Raw genomic sequence first — 19158 nt, 5'->3', positions numbered from 1 at the left:
GAAAAATGTTGATTGATTGAACGCGTTGGGGGAAAGTCGGAGAAATGGTAACGCCCACAAAAAAGAGAAACAATCTGACCAGATACTATGGACCAAAATCACTATCTAAATGTATTGGACATGTCACAGTGATGACCATAAAACTAATGGCAAGCAAAAGTTTCAACGCTCTTAAGTTTCGTACTAAAAGTACACACTTTCAGTGTATTTTTTTTTACGATTTTTTAATGTGCGTGGCATGCGTTGAAAGCATTCTAATAACCGTAAAATGGGGAACTGGAAATGGAGTTGAATGCATTCGGAGTTACTGGATGACTAAAGCTTTTTCCGAGATACTTTTCATCAGGTTTTAATAAATTATAACGGGGAGTCACTCAAAAACAATACATATTTAAAGAAGCCTTTGTTTTCTTTTTACAATAAACCATTTAGGAACTTAATATTCCCCATGAGGCCCTCGTCCAGGTGAAAGCATAGCCATGAATATAGAAAAAAGCTGTCACCTGAGATGACATTAATTGCCTGGCGTGATATATTCCCGGAGACCACACGGAGATCTGCAAACGGAGATCTTTGAGAACTCTGTTGGTTCCAGCTGCAACAATGTGTCCAGTTGTTGGCCACGAATCGTTGTTGCTCTCCCCGATCTCCGCCTTCTCGGACTCTGTCATAAAAAATGTTGGCAACTTTATCAGGAGCCCAATTTAAATGTCAAGCTGATGACGTGTCGTGTCTGTTTGTCTCCAGGATTGTCCAGGTTGGCGTTGTAGCTGTCACTTGTGGCCTGGGATCTAAAATCTGGGGTCTGGGGATCTGGGGATCTGGCATCTGGGATGTAGATGTTGTTTAGGTCGGCTTTGCATAGTTGAATGCATCTAACAGCAGCTGGCCAAAGAGGCACAGACGCGAAACGGAAGTCCAGCAGCCTAAACAAATGCAGCTGAGACTGCCTGGGAAGTGCTAATCGTCCAGAGCACGAAACACGAGCAAACGGCTTCCAGCTCGTAATGCAGATGATTGAGATGAAGTGAATTGAATGGATGGATGCTGACTTTATTAGAACGTACAAAAATAGGATTTTAAGGCATTTTTGGAAGGCTTCTAGGGCCTCATAGAATTGTAACGCCAATACGTGACAAAAATCAAAAAAATATTGTTTTAATTTAAGTTTTTAATTGGTTCTTGCAAGAAATGGTTCTAAATTTTTGGCTAATTATAGACATACATAATTTCCCCAAAAGTAACCATCATTTTCTAATATTTAGATTTAAAAATTCTGTAATAATTCTATTCTTTTTGAAGCAAATCTTAAGAGATTTTTTCCAACCATAATAGATGATTCACGTATCTATCATAGACTGTCAAGGGGAGGAGAGAAGCTATAGCTCGTTAGGTGCACACCTCATACAGTGGCTCATGCAAAAGGGCCGACAGAGACTACGGGGTAACAAGATCATTAACGTGCCACATGCCGCTGACGGTCAAAATTCAAAGCCGCCACAGTAGCCGCTGCAGCCACAGCGGCAGGAACTGAAGAATGGGGAGAGCATCTGGCGGGTCCATAAATAAAAAAAAGGAATCTCTCGTGTCGACTGCACTGGGATTCAGTTGGCAGCAAAAATTATGACTGAAGCCGGGATCGCGGAAAACATTAGCAGCAGGTTGAGAGGCTCTTCGGAGACGGGCCTCCGAAAAAGCAAGAGAGGGCCGTGTGGCGCTTTTTATGACTTGGACTCGGAACCCAGTCAGAGTTTGGGTTCAGAGTTGCAGGCTTTTTGTTGTACACCGCCCGAGGGGGTTAGTCACACATGCGCGGTGATAATTCAACCTCAGAAAGTGCAAAGTCAAAAAACAAAAAGAAAAAAAAACCGAAAAACATTAAATGGTAGCAGCAACAATGAATCTACCACCAGCAACATGTTGCCGGTATCTTGTTAGTTGTGCGGCAAAAATCGTGACAAAGTGCTGCCATTGTTAGGCGCAAATGAAGAAAATGCCATTGTGGAAGGAGCTCTGCGGGAAAAACAATTGCCGGGCCTTGTTGCTGCCACGGATGCTGCCGTGAAAATGTTTGGCGCACGTTTTGTAATCAATCAATGTGCTGTTAGAAGCCACAGAGCCCGAAAGCAAGGCGAAAATATTTTTTGCGCTATGTTTTCGGGCATTACCACAGAGTCTAACGAGTTGTCATTTAGATTAGAGAAGGTTCCTGGCTCGACACCAGCACACCAGAACGGAAGAGAAAGATGGTTCCACTTGGGAGAAAGTACTGGGCCTTTCGTTGATCCGACAGGAAGGAAAGTTTCTCTGGAATTAAGGGGAATAATTCACTTAAGTTGCGGCTGTCGGAAGATATGATCGTGTGGGCATGAAATGTGCTAACGAGAAGAGGAAAGTGCTGGTAGATCTTCAAGAGATATAAGGCTCTTGGGATCAAGGTTTAAACAATCTTCAAGTTTAAATAAAAATTCCGTTGAATTTACTTAAATTCTACTGGGAAGCTTTTATAAAATTTCATGAAATGTTTATGGCAAGTTTTGATTAATTGAAGCCTTTTAAAATTTTCTTGACACGTTCCATTAAATAATTGAAAAACTATGTCCCAAGAAGAAATGCTTAAAAATTTCCCACTCCAAAGCTTTTCCTGCGCAAGCCATTTTCCATTTTTAAGAACTTTTCTTTGACTTGAAAACTTTCCGGTTTACGAGGAGCTAAAAGTCACACCGAAAACCAAACTCACCTGCCGGAAAGTTATATTTAAAGACGGCTCACACCTGCCCTGCACTTCCTTAATTCTCGAGTGTTAACAAAGTGTTAGAGAACAGAGTTTTCACATGGCCGGCAGTGATGTTCTTTTGATTTCCATTCAGAAACTGTGGCTGCCATAAAGAATGGAAATATTGGACAGCGAACGCAGTTCCATGAATGGAGTGCAATTCAATTTGTGTTGATTTTACGAGAATTGAATACCCTCCTCGGGCCGGGCTAATTTTATAGCCAACTAATTTTTATGAACCGCCAAAGCAGAGTCGGTCTGTCCCGGAGTGCCGGGTTCCGAGCTTCGATCTTCGAGTTTTCCCAGTCACTGTGACCCTAATGAACTGACATGGAGCGACTCCGACTGGTTGGCTCGGCGCTTGCTCATCGGCGGGGTGCCACACTGCCCAGACGCATGCCCCCCCGCCCCTGAGTGTTGCAACATCGAGAGACTTGAAAAGTTTATTGACTGGAAATAATTTATTAATTATTGTTGCGCTTGACTTGCGCCTCATTCACATCTCAACGAATACTCGTATTTTTCAAGAATATTATTTTCTAATTAATATTTTTCGTCAAAGCTCGAGAGATTAGGTTTTATGGATTTTTGTTTGGGTGGCATTTTCAAGCTGATTGTGAAGAGCTGTGCTTTTGCAATCGCCGGGCTGGGATGGAATATTAATGAAGGTAATTTCCTACTCCATCGGCTGCAATTGAGGCGGAGTGTCAAATGACAAATGACAGCCATTTTGCATCAATGTTTGATTAGAGGAAGTGGTTTATTGGCAATTACTTTACGATTATTGGCTGTTGTTTATGAACGGAAGCTGTTTATGGTCAGAGCAGGAAATGAAAGTAATTAAGAGATTTCGGTAGAAGTTCTAAAGGTGTTTGTAGATCAAAGTTTGTTTACTTCTACACTCACTCTGATCCTTCCACCCACCAGCCAAAGCCATGAGTTACCTAAATTTAAAATACTAAAGGCTGCACTCTCGGAAAATGCCCCACTCATGCTATAAATCTCTGGGTCTGGCTTTGTGTTGCCCAATTTCGGCTCGGAGCCTGGGCTACATAGGTTTGCACTCGAAAAGCTTGCAGAGCATGCGCGCCGGAGAACATTTGTACGAGCAATTAAAATCACACCACGACCAAAAAGGAGAAGCAGACGACGACATGGACTCTGGCGATAGGAGAACATGGCAGCCAGTCGACTAGATATAGATACCACAGAGTAGGAGTCATATGGATACGATACATGCATGGGAGCCAGCCAGGTCTACGATTGGAGCGAAAGTCTGGGACATAAATTAGAAAATCAAAATGCCAAACTTCTGGACAATTTCGATAATGACCTGGTTACAGTTTGAAAGTCGCTGGAGTAAAGGTGAGAGCTGTTAAAGATGGGGATATATGCTTTCTAAATAATGCAGACCCCAGTCACAAATAGGTATTTTTTTTATGGAAATTGAAATAGAAAGATCATTTTCTAAAGCTTATCAGATGGAAAAGCAATCTTCTTTCGATCCGGATATTATGCTATTTCTGTCTGAAGCCTCCAAGAAATAAATTTTTAATAGTTTTGCATTGGAAATTTTTAACAAATTGTCATTTGACAATTACATTTGTGTTGGCCACATTCATTAGCGTCAGTTTTTGGCTTTGCATGCTCCCATTACCGTTAGTCAGACGATTTATGTCACATTTGTTTGGATGTGCTTCGAAATTACTGGAAATTTATTGCCTCCGAGGATCCTCTTGCTCCATTTCGAGTGATACGTTGACAGGCCAACTGCCAAAGCCAAACCAGCACAAGAGCTGGCTGGCTCCATTTTGTCCATTTAGACGCTTCTTGATTACCTTGGTCCGTCCAAGCACCCCGTCTTGTTTATAGAGATGCTCTTTCCATGGCAATTTTTCAGTCTCATCATTTCGCAGCTTGGTGAAAAAGATACTGCGCCACTTGCCACAACACTTTATACACACGATTTTTTGTTGCCATTTTGTGAGTATAATTTTGTAATTGTCTGCCCTAGTTGAGAACCGAAGCATTTCAAATTGCTTGCACATGTCCCAGGGAAGACTTTTTGTTCAAATAATGTCGATTTAATTGAATGCGATCTCTTCTCTGGCTGGTTTCTAGGAATTATTCAGACCTCATATTGCCAGTAATCATCCGAAAATAAACTCAAGTCTTTGTAAGGAGCCGCCAATGCCACAATTTGCTCACAAATCGTATAACTTCATTTGGATCTGATCGCCGAAAACCCACGAAACCACAACAAACGCAGCCGCATCCACGAAATGCAATTAATTGTCAAACTATTCAACACAAATATTTGAAATTGTTTCGCTAATCAGTTGACCAAAAAGTAAAAAAGGGGCAAAGTCAAAGTGGATTCAATTTTGTTTGCCATTTTCCAATTTTTACCATTTTTTCGGGGTCTGTTTAAGAGTCTGCGGCCCGAGCATTCCAATGCCCATAAAAATGTCAACGCAGCAGCCACAGAGACCCCATGAAAATATGCCGCTCGGCTTGAATTGCCAAAGTGGTTGGCCTGGCTTGGATTGGGCTGGGTTCGGTCTTAAAACTGGACACCACCGCGGCTCCATGCTGTCTGTGCCGGAGTCCGACTCCAAGCGACTCTGTGACTTTGCTGTGGCCACTGGCCAGTGCCAGCACACAAAAGTGTGTCTGGCGCTGGGGGTTTGTTGTTTTTCTCAGTCCATGCCAGGCTACTTGGTGCTGTGGCTGCTGCTGCTGCTGCTTGGTGAGCGGCAAATGGAACTGATTACAAAATATGACCAGCGGCTAAATGTATCTCGCAGTTTGCTGCTTAATTTCTTAGATAGCTGCACAATTTAATGCGTGGGTTATAAATTTCCTACTGTTGGCGAATGTTGCATGTGAGCTGCTTGCTGCTTGTTGATGTCTTGGAAAATGGCCAAGTGCCCCTCAAATGCCAAGTCGGATATGCCACTGAGGTATAGCCGTTATTCTGAGTAATACTTGGAGTCAGAATTGTTCTCTGACAAAGGGTTTTCAAGAAGGGATTTTACTGTTTAGACTTCTAATTTTCAAAATAATAATATCTAAGGGGTATTTAATGTTTTTGGATTATATTAAATATTAATAAATATTTCAGTAATTCGCTAATTGGTTACCGAATAGTTACCACATTTTTGGATATATTCCTTAAAAAATGAAGTCATAACCTTAAGAGGGGAGGCATGTTATGTATGTTGTGGGACGGCTATTTGCATAAATTCTTGACATTTATTGTTTGCCATGATTTAGATATACATGCCATTAGTTTTAGTTTATTGAATGCTCGTGTTTTAGGTTTTGAAAGTGATTTTTATACACAACTGCCAAGAGTTGGCCTTTGGTTTAAAAATATGCAACTTTTATTTTCAAGAACTACGAAAATTTCTTTAAAAAAAATGATTACAAATTCTTGGAAAACTAATTTCAAGGCCTGACTGACTAACAAAAAAGCGAAGAAAACTCAGTCCTCTGTTGTCATAAAATCAAGAGACGTAACCAAAATTGCAATTTACCAGAAGCATGAAGTAATGACAGGCCAACAATTAGAAAAAGAGATAGACCCGCCGTAGACCCTCCTCCCAACAAAAGTAAACTTAAATAAAAGAAAAGGCTTAAATGGTGTTATGCAATCCGAGTTCTTGTTCAAGTACATCTCAATGGACACAGTAAGACATCTTCTTTTCGGTTTACACAACCGAGGCAAGAGGTTACTTGAGACGAGACGGCTTTTTGCCCATTGTCCACTCTGTAAATGGTGTTGGGGGAAAAAATTAAGATAGAAACCCGACTTCAAGGAGAACTGGCCAACAAAGAGTATCTCCTTACAATGGTGTGTGGTATGTAATGCATTTTGAATGATGGATGAGTTGGATTTTGAGGCAGTAATGGCCCCGAGTAAAATAATAATTTGGAAGTCAGAAGAAACTAGTAATTGAACGGCAATTTATGATTAAAGCTATTACATGGCTCGAATCTGGAATAAACCCACAGTATTTGTAAGATCAACCCCTCCGGTTAGTTAATATTTAAGGTTATCTCCTGCTAGCTAGATTATGGGTTTAATTTAAAAGTTTTATTTCTCTGATGAATAATACAAATGAACATCAATTTGTAGCAGCAGCATCCCACCCAGAACTTGACTGATTTGTGCATTAAGCTCTTCAAATTGAGGCCAATGAAAGAGCACCAGAAACGCTTCACTTAGCGGCCCAAAGTAGAACACCGATTTAATTATGTTTTCCGAGTTATTGATGGACCTCCCATCTGTTTCTCTTAGATGCACTCTGAACTCGTTCCGAGGAATTTCTTTGTTCTTACAGCTGCAGTGTGAGGTACATATGCACTTACCCTCGCATGCCACCGTGGCTGGATCCACGGGGGAGTCTTCCGATCCCGATACCAATTCCCAATCATCATCGTCGTCGTCGCTGATTTGCCTTAAGGCAGCCATATCTTCCAGACGATCGGCACTGGCATTCATGCCGAAATAGCCGTCCTGGCACTCGTGGCACTTGGCCCCCATCACGCCCACCTTACACTGGCACTGTCCCGTCCGAGGATCACACCTGTCCAGGACGGCCGAGCCCAGGGGGTCGCAGTTGCAGGCGGGGCATCGCAGCTCCACCAGGGCGAATCCCACGTCGCACTCATCGCACTTCTGACCCGCGTACCGCGGTCGGCACAGACACTGGCCGTCGGTGCTGTCGCAGAGCCCGCTTTCTGATCCTTCCGGGTGACAGCTGCACTGATCACAGCCCACGGCCGGGTCACCCCAGTAGCCCATCTTGCAGCGCTCGCAGTGCCAGCCCTCGGTGTTGCCGCGGCAGGTGATGCACTCGCCGGTGGTCACGTTGCAAGGTCCGCCGGCGCAGTCGCACCTCTGGCAGCTGCTCCCCATCTGTAGCGGGTCTCCGTAGTAGCCGTCGTCGCACACCTGGCAGTGGTCGCCCGTATAGCCCTCCGGGCACTGGGTGCAGATATACTCCGCGTGCTCGATCAGCTCGAACTGGGGATTCAAGTCCCGGTAGTTGTAACTCTTCAGCGGGCAGCTCGGCGAGAAGTTGTTCGACTCCTCCGCCAAGGGGCATGCGCACCTCTTGCAGTCCTGGGGGGTGCCTTGCAACGGATTTCCGTAGTAGCCAAGCTGGCAACGTTCGCAACTGCAAAAGCAGGAAAATTATAAAAAAAAATTAAAATTTACAAAAATAAAATAATTAATTAATAATTACGAAATAATTTAAAAAAAAATTTTAAAGAAAAAGTTCTAAAAATAACTCTTAGTGGTTCGTGGTTAGACTAAATGGTTTGTGTACTAGATAAGTGTGGTGAGTTAGCTTTGTTAAGAACCACGGTTGGTTTTTGTCTTTGGGTGGATTGTATGTGGACTGTGTTTTGATGGTGTATATTTCTAGTTTAAAAAACTAATAAGTATACTCTTAAAAATAACTAATTTTTGATTTTATTTATTAAATATTATTTAATCTTTTTAAATAAATTTTACTCACCGATCTCCGAAGGTGTTGTGCATGCAGTCGCCGCAGTTTCCGCTCTGCAGATCGCACGAGTTGGAGTGCCCGTTGCAGGGACAGGGGATGCACTTGCTCAGGAGCTGGTGGTCCGAGGAGTTCTCGTAGATGCGCTTGTAGCCGAAGGCGCAACCCTCACATGAAAGTCCCGTGTAACCGGCGGGACAGACGCACTGCTCCACATGGCTGCTGGAGGACTGGCCACCCAGCTCCACCCCTCCGGAATAGATGACGGCCTGCTCCAGCGAGGTCTCCACCTGGTCCGTGTGGAAAGCAGCTCTGATCAGGACAGCCTCAAGGGAGACAAGGACGGAGAGGAACTGCGAACGTGTGACTGGTTCACCGTGGTAGTCGCCTCCCTCGGTACGCCGGAGTCGGGTCTTGATGTCCTTAATAGATGGCGGGACATGGTACCAGCCCTCCTCGGTGAGGGTCACATTCAAGGCCGTATGTAGGCCCGCAAAGGACTCGTCCGCATAGGCAACCTTAAGACCATTCCGCCCGCAGAGGATTACGTTAGGGCCTGTGGTGGGCTTGCCGGAGGTGTCGCCCCTCATCACTCCCCAGGAAAGGAGTAACTGAAGCCTGGCACCGTAGCTGGTCAGGCGGTTGCCCAGATAGCCCACCGGTGCCTGCCAGTAGATGGCCTCCACATCGTCCAGTTCACTGGCGTAGATCAGTCTCTTCTGATCCGCATCCACGGCCACTGAGATCGCATTTAGTCGCTGGATGTCCGTGAGCTTCCAGTCGTTCAGAGTCTCGAAGGCCAGGGCCTGGAGCTTGGCACTATGACAGGTTTGGGAGACGCCAGAGCACCAGCAGCTGGTGCATCCCAGGAGGTTGTCTTTGGAAAGGTCAAAGTAACCTGGTGCACATTCGGAGCACGTGCTGCCCTCCACATTCAGCTTGCACTTGCAGTCGCCGGAGCAGGATCCATCCGACGGTAGAGTTCCCCTTTCGTCGCACTCACACCGCTTGCAATTGTCGCCATAGAAGCCCGGAGCACACTCTTCGCAGTTCCGTCCCTGGAAGCCCTCGAGGCAGTTGCAGTTTCCTCCCGCCGGCTGGCAGCTGCCCGTGGAACGAGACGGATTGCAGGTGCACGGCAGGCATGGCTCCGTGGGAGGGGCCCCCAACTCTCTGAAGAATCCTGCCTCACAGAACTCGCACTCATTGCCGGCCGTGTGGTTGGAGCAATCCTGACAGATTCCCTTGTCCAGGAACGGGTCGTAGGTGCAGCTCTCGGCATGACCATTGCACTGGCAAACTTCGCACTCCTCCCCCATGCGGTGGGGGCGATCCTGAAAGAGGGGACAGCACTCCTGGCACTGTTCGCCGCAGGCATTGTGCTGGCAAAGGCACTGCAGCCGCTGCGACTCCTGGGTGCGGTTCGCATGTCCGTTGCAGTCCAGCCGGGCACTCACCCTCAGCTGCTTCAAAGAATAGAAGCTGCGCTTCTCCAGGGACGCGGCGTCCAGGAGCCAGTCCACACTGTTGTCCAGGTTGGCCGTGGAGTGCATGCCCTGCAGCCGGATCCTCATGTAGCGGGTCGTGATGAACTCCATTAGCTCCGGGGTCTGATCCTTGGCTCCAGGCCTGTTCTTCAGCAGCGACACGTGCAGCTCCCCGTTTTCCAAAGGCAGCGGCTTGGAGAACTGGGTGGAGCAGATCACCTCCGTGTCGTTCTGGAACACGTACTTGCCGTTCTGGCCCGGGAGGTTCCAGCGCCGTTGGCAGTCGGCATCGTTTAGGCCAAAGTATTGCCAGGGCTCAAAGGTAATGCCGTCCAGGGACTTTTCGAGAATCCAAGAGGCGGGACGAGGAGAATTGGCCGACTTGAGCATCACAAAGAAGATTTGAAAGGTCTGGAAATGAAGAGAGAAGAAAGGCGTTATTTAAAAAAAGAATTATACAAAAGGAAGTAGAGCTCAGGATGAACTGTTTAATGTCTCTATTATTATTATTATTTCTGGGTTTTTTTTTATCTTATCTAATGAAGTATAAATTTTCCCACCAAACACCCAGAGATTTCAGTTTCACGGCTCTGTAGCCTCCGGACAAATGACCCATAAATTAACTACGCACCCAAATGTCGGTGTTTCTGTCACCGCTGATGTTTCTATTCGGCTGCAAGCATATACATATCTCTGCATCGGCGACTACCAACAAACTGCATCGGTATCTCGGCTTAGCTGCGGAGTGTTGGGCAAAATCTTTTAACCCAACATTGCCATCGCCGCGTCATAAATTTCCCAAACTGTCAACCAACCGCAGACGCAGCGCAGGCCCGACCCTCGAAAATTGCCGCCCAACTGAAGCTCTTTCAACGTGGCCGGCAGGCAGCCACAGCTGACAAACGATATTTCGGAAAATTTTTAAAAAAGCCAACCAAAAAAATGGGAAAAATAAAATGCCAAAAACGTCGCGTGTTCGAGACGCTGAAAATGTTGCGCCTATCGAAGATCAGTGACCAAAAAAGCCACACAAATCCAAACGGGCCAAAACGGAAAAAAATCAATAAAAGGCATGCAATTGAATCTTGAGGCGGACGACGGGCGACTTGCGACTTGTGTCGTAGGTGTGGCCAGGTGTATAATTGATTACGACGCATTGGCTTATTCCAGCCACATGGCGCCAACAAGCCAGATATATTTTTTCGCTAGCCCAGTCATCATCATAAGCCCAGCCACCAAATGCCAATCGGTATCTGCGGCTCGAAAAGATAGTCGAGACGAGAGCAACTCCACAACAACTCTATCAAATTTCAAAGCCACTTGTTTACCCGCAACTCACTAAGTAGCTAATGGCATCGCCAACATCGTCTCCGCCGCCCAGGCCCACATTCTCCTAGCTCCGATAAAACGCGAAAACCCAAGAGTGGGAAGACGGTGCGCGCATGCGTGCGTTCTCCTTATTGGGTGCCGCCTGTATTCGATTACAGCAACAACAGCGCCTGTCAAGCCGATAAGATTAGGGGCCTGAACAAGTGAAAGAGGCCGGCACTGAGTATCAGCATTCGCAAATACAGATTCGAACGTAAATGGATTTAAGTGAGGACTTGCCATGGTGACTAATTGCAGAAGTACTTAGAGGATCTACCATTCTTCCACATGATTCTTTTCGTTTTATTGTTGACTTTGGAGTCTTTCAAGATTGTAACTTTTTAGACTTTGAATAAGATTCCTAACTTAGTAGCTTAATTTATTATAGCTTAATTAGTAATTTAGTAGCTTAATTTTAGCTTAATTTTTTCCAAAACATTGGAACCCATTTTCGATTCCATTTTTTGTCAATTTTTCCCATGGACTCCCTTGAAAATGGGGAAATGCATGTTATGGCCTATATGTGGCCCACAGCGATGTCCATATCTCTGCCAATATTGACCCGATCGTTGAATGGAATACCTTCAACGATTTCTGGATTGATTCTCTATCAAACTGCATCAAAACCTTGCAACCCATTTTCGATTCCATTTTTTGTCAATTTTTCCCATGGACTCCCTTGAAAATGGGGAAATGCATGGGAAGGCCTATATGGCCCACAGCGATGTCCATATGTGGCCCACAGCGATGTCCATATCTCTGCCAATATGGATCCGATCGTTGAACGGAATACCTTTAACGATTTCTGGATCGATTCTCTATCAAACTGCATCAAAACCTTGGAACCCATTTTCGATTCCATTTTTTGTCAATTTTTCCCATGGACCGACTCCCTTGAAAATGGGGAAATGCATGTTACGGCCTATATGGCCCACAGCGATGTCCATATCTCTGCCAATGATGACCCGATCGTTGCACGGAATACCTTCAACGATTTCTGGATTGATTCTCTATCAAACTGCATCAAAACCTTGGAACCCATTTTCGATTCCATTTTTTGTCAATTTTTCCCATGGACTCCCTTGAAAATGGGGAAATGCATGGGACGGCCTATATGGCCCACAGCGATGTCCATATGTGGCCCACAGCGATGTCCATATCTCTGCCAATATGGATCCGATCGTTGAACGGAATACCTTTAACGATTTCTGGATCGATTCTCTATCAAACTGCATTAAAACCTTGGAACCCATTTTCGATTCCATTTTTTGTCAATTTTTCCCATGGACTCCCTTGAAAATGGGGAAATGCATGTTATGGCCTATATGTGGCCCACAGCGATGTCCATATCTCTGCCAATATTGACCCGATCGTTGAATGGAATACCTTCAACGATTTCTGGATTGATTCTCTATCAAACTGCATCAAAACCTTGCAACCCATTTTCGATTCCATTTTTTGTCAATTTTTCCCATGGACCGACTCCCTTGAAAATGGGGAAATGCATGTTACGGCCTATATGGCCCACAGCGATGTCCATATCTCTGCCAATGATGACCCGATCGTTGCACGGAATACCTTCAACGATTTCTGGATTGATTCTCTATCAAACTGCATCAAAACCTTGGAACCCATTTTCGATTCCATTTTTTGTCAATTTTTCCCATGGACTCCCTTGAAAATGGGGAAATGCATGGGACGGCCTATATGGCCCACAGCGATGTCCATATCTCTGCCAATATTGATCCGATCGTTGAACGGAATACCTTCAACAATTTCTGGGTCGATTCTCCATCAAACTGCATCAAAAACTTTGGAACCCATTTTCGATTCCATTTTTTGTCAATTTTTCCCATGGACTCCCTTGAAAATGGGGAAATGCATGGGGCGGCCTATATGGCCCACAGCTTTGGTTAGTTTTTATAATTAGTTACGGATGCATGGATTATATGATAATGAGGATGCATATAATACCCCTTGAAAGGGTATGCAATTTAAAATATGTTCCAGCACTTCCGCTTTCAGTTCATTGAGCCACTGAACCTGACACATTCGAATAGCCGCAGATAATTTATCCATAGTGAATTATGTTGTCCCCATCAAGTGCCCTGATTGCAATCAGTTGAAGAGCCAGTCTAGCTCCTGGACGGTTTTTCTGTTGGGTAATGCGTTGAAACGAGTTCCAAATAGAGGAAGCAACGTCTTCGTGGACTCCCTCCCCATGGAGATGTGAAAATCGTTGTAGATCCCAATCGGAGAATGTGCAGGTGAAGGCCTCAAGGGTAACATATTGACGTTTTTATCAGTTTTGACCAATTGACGGCAACAACAGCAAACTTGTTTACATCGTACATCAGTTGAGAATTACGCTTTTGTATAAATATTTGATCTGCAGATTCGCCTCCATACTGCAGAGGCACCGAAACCTGTTACCAGATTCTTTGTCAACTGATATCGCCAGAGACCATAGAGACTTATCTAAATATTCGGGAGAGATAAGTTAGTTGGTAATGAGACGGCAGCCAGTCAAAACAAAAACTTTGGCTAAAATGGAGTGGTTAGGGAGGACATACATATAGCATGCCGAAAATTACGAGAATTAACGTTTATGGCAATCAAATATTTATCGCTCAATGAGAGACTCCGTCAGGCATAACCCACAGGAAACTTTCTCCGCACCAGCCGCCAAAAACTAACACGGACACTCTGTTAATTGCCGAAAATTCAGACCCAGGGGGAACCTCAGACCCCAATGGCATCGTAAAATTTTCTCAAAAATAAACAAGCGAAAAATTGAAGTAGACAGACTGTAGCCCCAAAAATAAAAGACAACGAATTTAGGGCTTTGGCTTTTAGTTTTATTTGGAGCTGCTAGTAGACAGCATATTATCTCGGCATATTTTTTTGGCATATTACACGGTTTTCTGGCCCATTTGAAGAAACCAAAACTGATGTACGTTTTTTGTTCGTTTTTGAGTTGGCACGCTTTTAGATAAAATGGTGAATGAACCCACATGGCAGACATGCTTCTCCTATACATATATTTGCACATTTTCTTACTTATTTTCCTCTATCGCTCAGTGGGGGCTTCCGACGTGTCGGTGGCTCACCCTGAAGTAATCGAAAAGTTTGGTGTCTGCTGTGAGCTGCTATCTCGGAAAAGTGGTGCATTAATGCGGCTCAAGAATGGCTAAAGTTTTGAATAACTTGTTTGGACTTGAGGCGAAAAATGGTATTTTTATCTCAACTGAACAGCTACGGTGTTGGGAGAATAAATGCCAAGTCGAATACAAGCTTTTAAGGTAAAGGAATGTGGTTTTGAATAACTGAAAACCATATCGTTATGTTTCCAAAATGTCATACATTTGATTCAAGATCATTAAGTATCACCCTGGTAATTTATTTAATTCCCTAACTTGTCCACTCCCGAATGTATTTGTCCCACAGCATCTTTGGCCATTAAAACCCAAAACCACTTCCTGGTAAACGACATGAAAACAATTCAAGCAAAGCTTCAATCACGTTAAAGTCCCAGCCCCAAAAACCAGGGGCTTTCGGGAAAGGAAGTCCATGCAAATGCAACAATCTGCTGCAGCAGCACAAACAACGGGGGAAACATTCTTTAAAAGGCAAATTCGAAGAAAAAAAGCCGAAATTGCAACCAAAACAAATAAATAAATTGACCATTAAAATAATTGCTGTGCCTAAAATGCGTCTCGTACGTGGCTTGTAACACGCTTTGCTTGTTGTTGTTGTTGTTGGTTCCTGCTGATGTGGCATTTGTTTTTGTTACCAGATTGTATTTGTTGTTGCTGTTGCTACTCTACGGTGCTGCAAATGTTGCAACAACTTGTCAAACATTTGAATTACAGTTGCGAAACCAATACAGTTGCGATGCCAAATGACCGGCCCCTCGGATTTTATTTTTTGCCAAATTTGGCTAAACTTAATGAAGCAATTAAATGTCTGTACGAAAAAGTTATGGAAAAGCAAACATAAAACATTTCAAATTGGATATAGCCGTATTTTAGTGACTAGCCACCAGTTAGATGTTTCCCGGCAAAAAAAATCAAAGAAATAGGTATCTTATTTTAAGGTTTAAGGCTGGAGTTTTTAAAGTTTAGAATCGTTATTAAGGCTTTTTTTAAATTATTTTTTTAATTAAAACTTGTTCTACAATATTAAATCTATATGTTTAAACATGTTTACCTTGAAACTTCAGATGGAAGTCTTGAAATATTTGTTTGAAACTATTTTTGAAAATAAACAAGAAAGACAAAACCTTGAAGTCACTTTCACAAATGCTTTCCTTTTTTTAAGAATATATGTATATATATTTTTCTAGAAACTCCTTGAACAGTTGGGAGGCCCACTGGCTGTGTTCTTTGTAGAATTCTTGCTAGACTTTCAATTAGTCACGCGCGCCGGAAAGCCATTGAAGCATAAATCTAGACATTGTTGTACGAACAGACAGGCTGACAGACTGCTTACTGGCCAACTGACAGACTGGATGGCTGACTGGCTGCCTGACTGACTGACTGACTGACTGACGGACTGACTGACAAAAAGACACATAGAGGGGCAGATTATATAGTTCTGACCGGTCTACCGGCCGGAGTCTGTCGCCTTTCCCCGGCGACAAGAAATATTTTAAGCTGTCAAATCGTTGACACACGCCTGTCGTTTCTATCTGGCTGTGTGTTGTTGTTGTAAATCACTCGATTAGTCTAATTGTTAAAATCCACTCCTCAGAGCAGCCATGGAAGTCTGGAAGTCGCCCATGAATCGGAGCCCAGGCACACCATCGTCAATGTCAAGTTCTCGTCAAAGGTCATAAATTGTGTTCCGTTTGGGTTGGCTTGGAAATTGGGGGGAGAACAGAGGGAGATGTTTTTCTAATGTGTTTCTAAATAGTGGTGACACATGTTTAAGTTATTTCCGCCAGCAAATCACACAAAACACTTAATTATGGGGATAACTAATTAGTGATTAGCAGAGGGAGGGAATTAAGGTAATCTTGTGGGGTATGGAGTGTAGTATTGATGAAGAAATATTTGTTTAACAGCTCAGGGTTCTGTATTTGTAAGGAAACTGGTGTCGAAAAAAATCTGCATTGATGAAAATTCAACAGAAAATATATCTGACAAGCTGTGAATGAATATTCATCGCCACTCAAGCAAATCAACGTAATGGGAGCGTGAAAATTCTGACACATGCTCCTCTTATTCGGATCCAGTCCTCGACTCCTCGCCTCAAGAAATCATGGGAAAATCAGCAATAAATTTTGCTGTCGATGTCTGACCAAAAATGTACTCCAACATGCGACAATTGCACTTTAAATTGGCATTAAGGAAAAGCCATAAAAGGGTTGACATTTTTGATTCTGACTGGTAACCAACTAGAAATAGGCACTGTCCGGATTAATTAAGTGAAGAGACCAATTTAAATATTTTTGATGCTGTCGGCAAAGACCCCTTTTCAATGGAGAGGGTCGGACGTAGACGTGCAGGAATTTATTAATAAACGCTGAGAGCAACGCATGGCTGTCATAAATCTTTCATACTTTAAGGCATATGCAAAAACAATGTTTTTAATTTTAAATCACTTCCAGTCTGTGTGGATGCTGCTCCTCTTTTCAGCTTCTCGTTTTAATTAAGTGCACACTCAAGGCCTTTGCCTTGGTCCGCAGCAACTTTGTGTGTCTGTACCCGGGGCCCGGGCATATGGCAGTGAAAGAATTATATCAAAACATTGAAATATCTCTCGGAGAAGCCTCAGGCACAAGCTGCACTTGAAATGTCAACTTTGCGTCGGATGATGCTAAACAGATGATGAACATTTCTGTCCCATTTCTCCTTATTTTCAGCACATTACTACCCGTAGTAGGGTCGATTGGGAAAGCACGGATCAGATGATCTGATCATCATGATCATGGGCGATGAGCACTGGGGAGCGATTCGTTGTGGGTGAGTGCACTTTGAAATTCCAATTAACACTATCGGCGAACAATTAGCGCCCAATCGAGTTTTAAGATCCGCGGGAAGTGTGAAATAAAATATGGTAATGGAGGCCTTCAGGGAGGTCTATGCCAATTTAAGTAGAGAATTTGTTTGGAAACATTATCATCAGAGGGCTTTATAAATATCTACAGAGCTCAAGATCTTTGTTTATTAATAAGCCTCCTTGCAACTCCGGAAATGAAAGCTTATTTCCCAGCCAGAGAAAGTCTCTCCAAGACACGAGTGTGTAAGCCTATATGACTTAATCAAAACTCCATCAAATCCAATTTATGTTAACCGTTCTGAGCATTAGAAATTGACCAGCCATCGAACGGCAAACGGGTTTCGATTCCATTCTGGCAGCGCAATGATCATATTTCAAAGTTTCAATGGGACGGGAGACAAGCCGAAGGCATGTTCGTAGACGGATCATGGATCACGGCGATGGCGTTAAATCGCTTGTAAATGAGTGACAACTCGGCGGCTTAATTACAAACTGGATCACAGCTCGTCTGTCACAAGAGCTTAGCCGTGCCAATGGCGGACGGCTCTTAAAATTTCGATGGCACCTCATCTGGGGATGTGCCCGGACTCACCTGCTTTAGGTCCAAAGTGATGGTCACGTACTCGAACTGGCGGCCACCCTGCAGCGTCGGGGATTGCCACCAGCTCTCTTCGGGTCCTGGAGAGATGAGCGACTGGATCGGACGCTGCTTGGCCCGGTCCGAGGAATGGGCATTGCAAGTCCCGCACTGCTTGGCCCAGTTGCGGTGGGGATAGGCGTCCACCAGCTTGCAGTACTCCTCGGCCCCGTTCTGGCCGCATGTGGCATTCACGGTGATCGCCGCCCGGGGTGCCACATTGAAGAGCGGCGGATAGAGGCCACTGTAGGCTCCGGCGACGGAATATTCATCCGCTTGCTGTCTGTTGAGCAATCGAACGGCTGCAAATCAGATTAAAAACTTTAATTAGTATTAAAAGTAATTTTTGTAAAGGAAATTAAAATGTGCTACAGGAAGTATCAAAAGAAACCTAATCAGAAGGTAATATGTAGCTCTCTAATAATTATAATAAATTAATCGAATTAACTTTCTACGAAGTTTTTAATTAAAATATAATATCCCTAAACTACATTTATCCCTTTAAGAAATCTGTCGACACTTAAAAAAAAGAGAAAAGACGTTTTTAATTATAATTAAATTTCACGCAAATCATCACCCTTGAGCTTTGACCAAATGAACAACTTATATATTAATAAAAAACTTTAATCCTGACACCCGAAATCAGATACCCAATAAACTTCGGATTGACCATATCCATTATTCAAAGTCTGACAGATTTTCCCAGGCCAATCAATTAAATTGCTCAAACCGAACAAGTTGAGAACAAGCCCTCAAGACAACATTGCCAATAAATCACCCACAGAGGCAGCTGCTCTGGATTGCTCTGAACTTTGTGCCATGAGAATTATTGATTGGCTGGCTATCTGGCTGCTTGGCTTGCATGAAAAATGCACAAGTATCTCACGGTGTGCACAGATAACCAAAACAAGGCAACTTTCGAGATAAACTTTATCGCTGACCAACAGCACCTGGCCCCCAGGTTTCCAGGTTGCAGTTGCCTGGCAGTTGGTGCCCAAATGTTGACCTGGTATGCCATTTGCATGTCGGTAGCTCCAAATTGCAGAATGCCGGTAGTACGACTGCCACTGCTGTTTGCCTTTGTATACGTTTGAGTTGCTTTTCTTCGTTTTTTGGCAATTGTCAACACAAAACTTTGGCCAACAAGACAGAACTGTTTATGTAATTGCAGGAAAATGGCACATAAGTTATAGGGCTGGATTACCAAACAAACTTTCGTAGAGAATGAGAAAAGTTGAGGAACTTGAAAGTGAAGTTTGAATGGGTTAAATGGGGAAAGAAAAAGCAATGAGCCAGCATTCCATTCCAAGCCAGATTCCAGCAATATCAAAATAAATCAGAATAAGCAAGAAAGTGTCTTACACATTT

At 43.8% G+C, this 19158-nt stretch overlaps 1 protein-coding gene across 1 annotated transcript; it reads right to left on the bottom strand.

Annotated features, from left to right (window-relative positions):
- Nucleotides 1–691: 691 nt before the first annotated feature.
- LOC138927729 (laminin subunit alpha-1-like) lies at nucleotides 692–18814 on the bottom strand. The gene is made up of 5 exons (XM_070282872.1): nucleotides 18736–18814; nucleotides 17746–18092; nucleotides 8308–10193; nucleotides 7121–7962; nucleotides 692–828 (listed from the first exon to the last, which is right to left on the bottom strand). Exons 1-5 carry the CDS (start codon nucleotides 18812–18814, stop codon nucleotides 692–694), a joined length of 3291 nt encoding a protein of 1096 aa, XP_070138973.1.
- Between the last annotated feature and the right edge of the window lie 344 nt (nucleotides 18815–19158).

This window comes from Drosophila bipectinata, unplaced genomic scaffold (assembly GCF_030179905.1).
Source record: "Drosophila bipectinata strain 14024-0381.07 unplaced genomic scaffold, DbipHiC1v2 scaffold_76, whole genome shotgun sequence".
Classification (NCBI taxonomy): Eukaryota; Metazoa; Arthropoda; class Insecta; order Diptera; family Drosophilidae; genus Drosophila; species Drosophila bipectinata.
This window is presented reverse-complemented; position numbering and strand designations above follow the sequence as displayed.

Coding starts and splice junctions, on each gene's coding strand:
- LOC138927729 (XM_070282872.1), bottom strand. CDS start 18,814: ATGCAAATGGCATACCAGGTCAACATTTGGGCACCAACTGCCAGGCAA. Junction 7,963..8,307: donor CACAACACCTTCGGAGATCG/GTGAGTAAAATT, acceptor CTGCTTTTGCAG/TTGCGAACGTTGCCAGCTTG. Junction 829..7,120: donor ATGTACCTCACACTGCAGCT/GTAAGAACAAAG, acceptor TCTACATCCCAG/ATGCCAGATCCCCAGATCCC.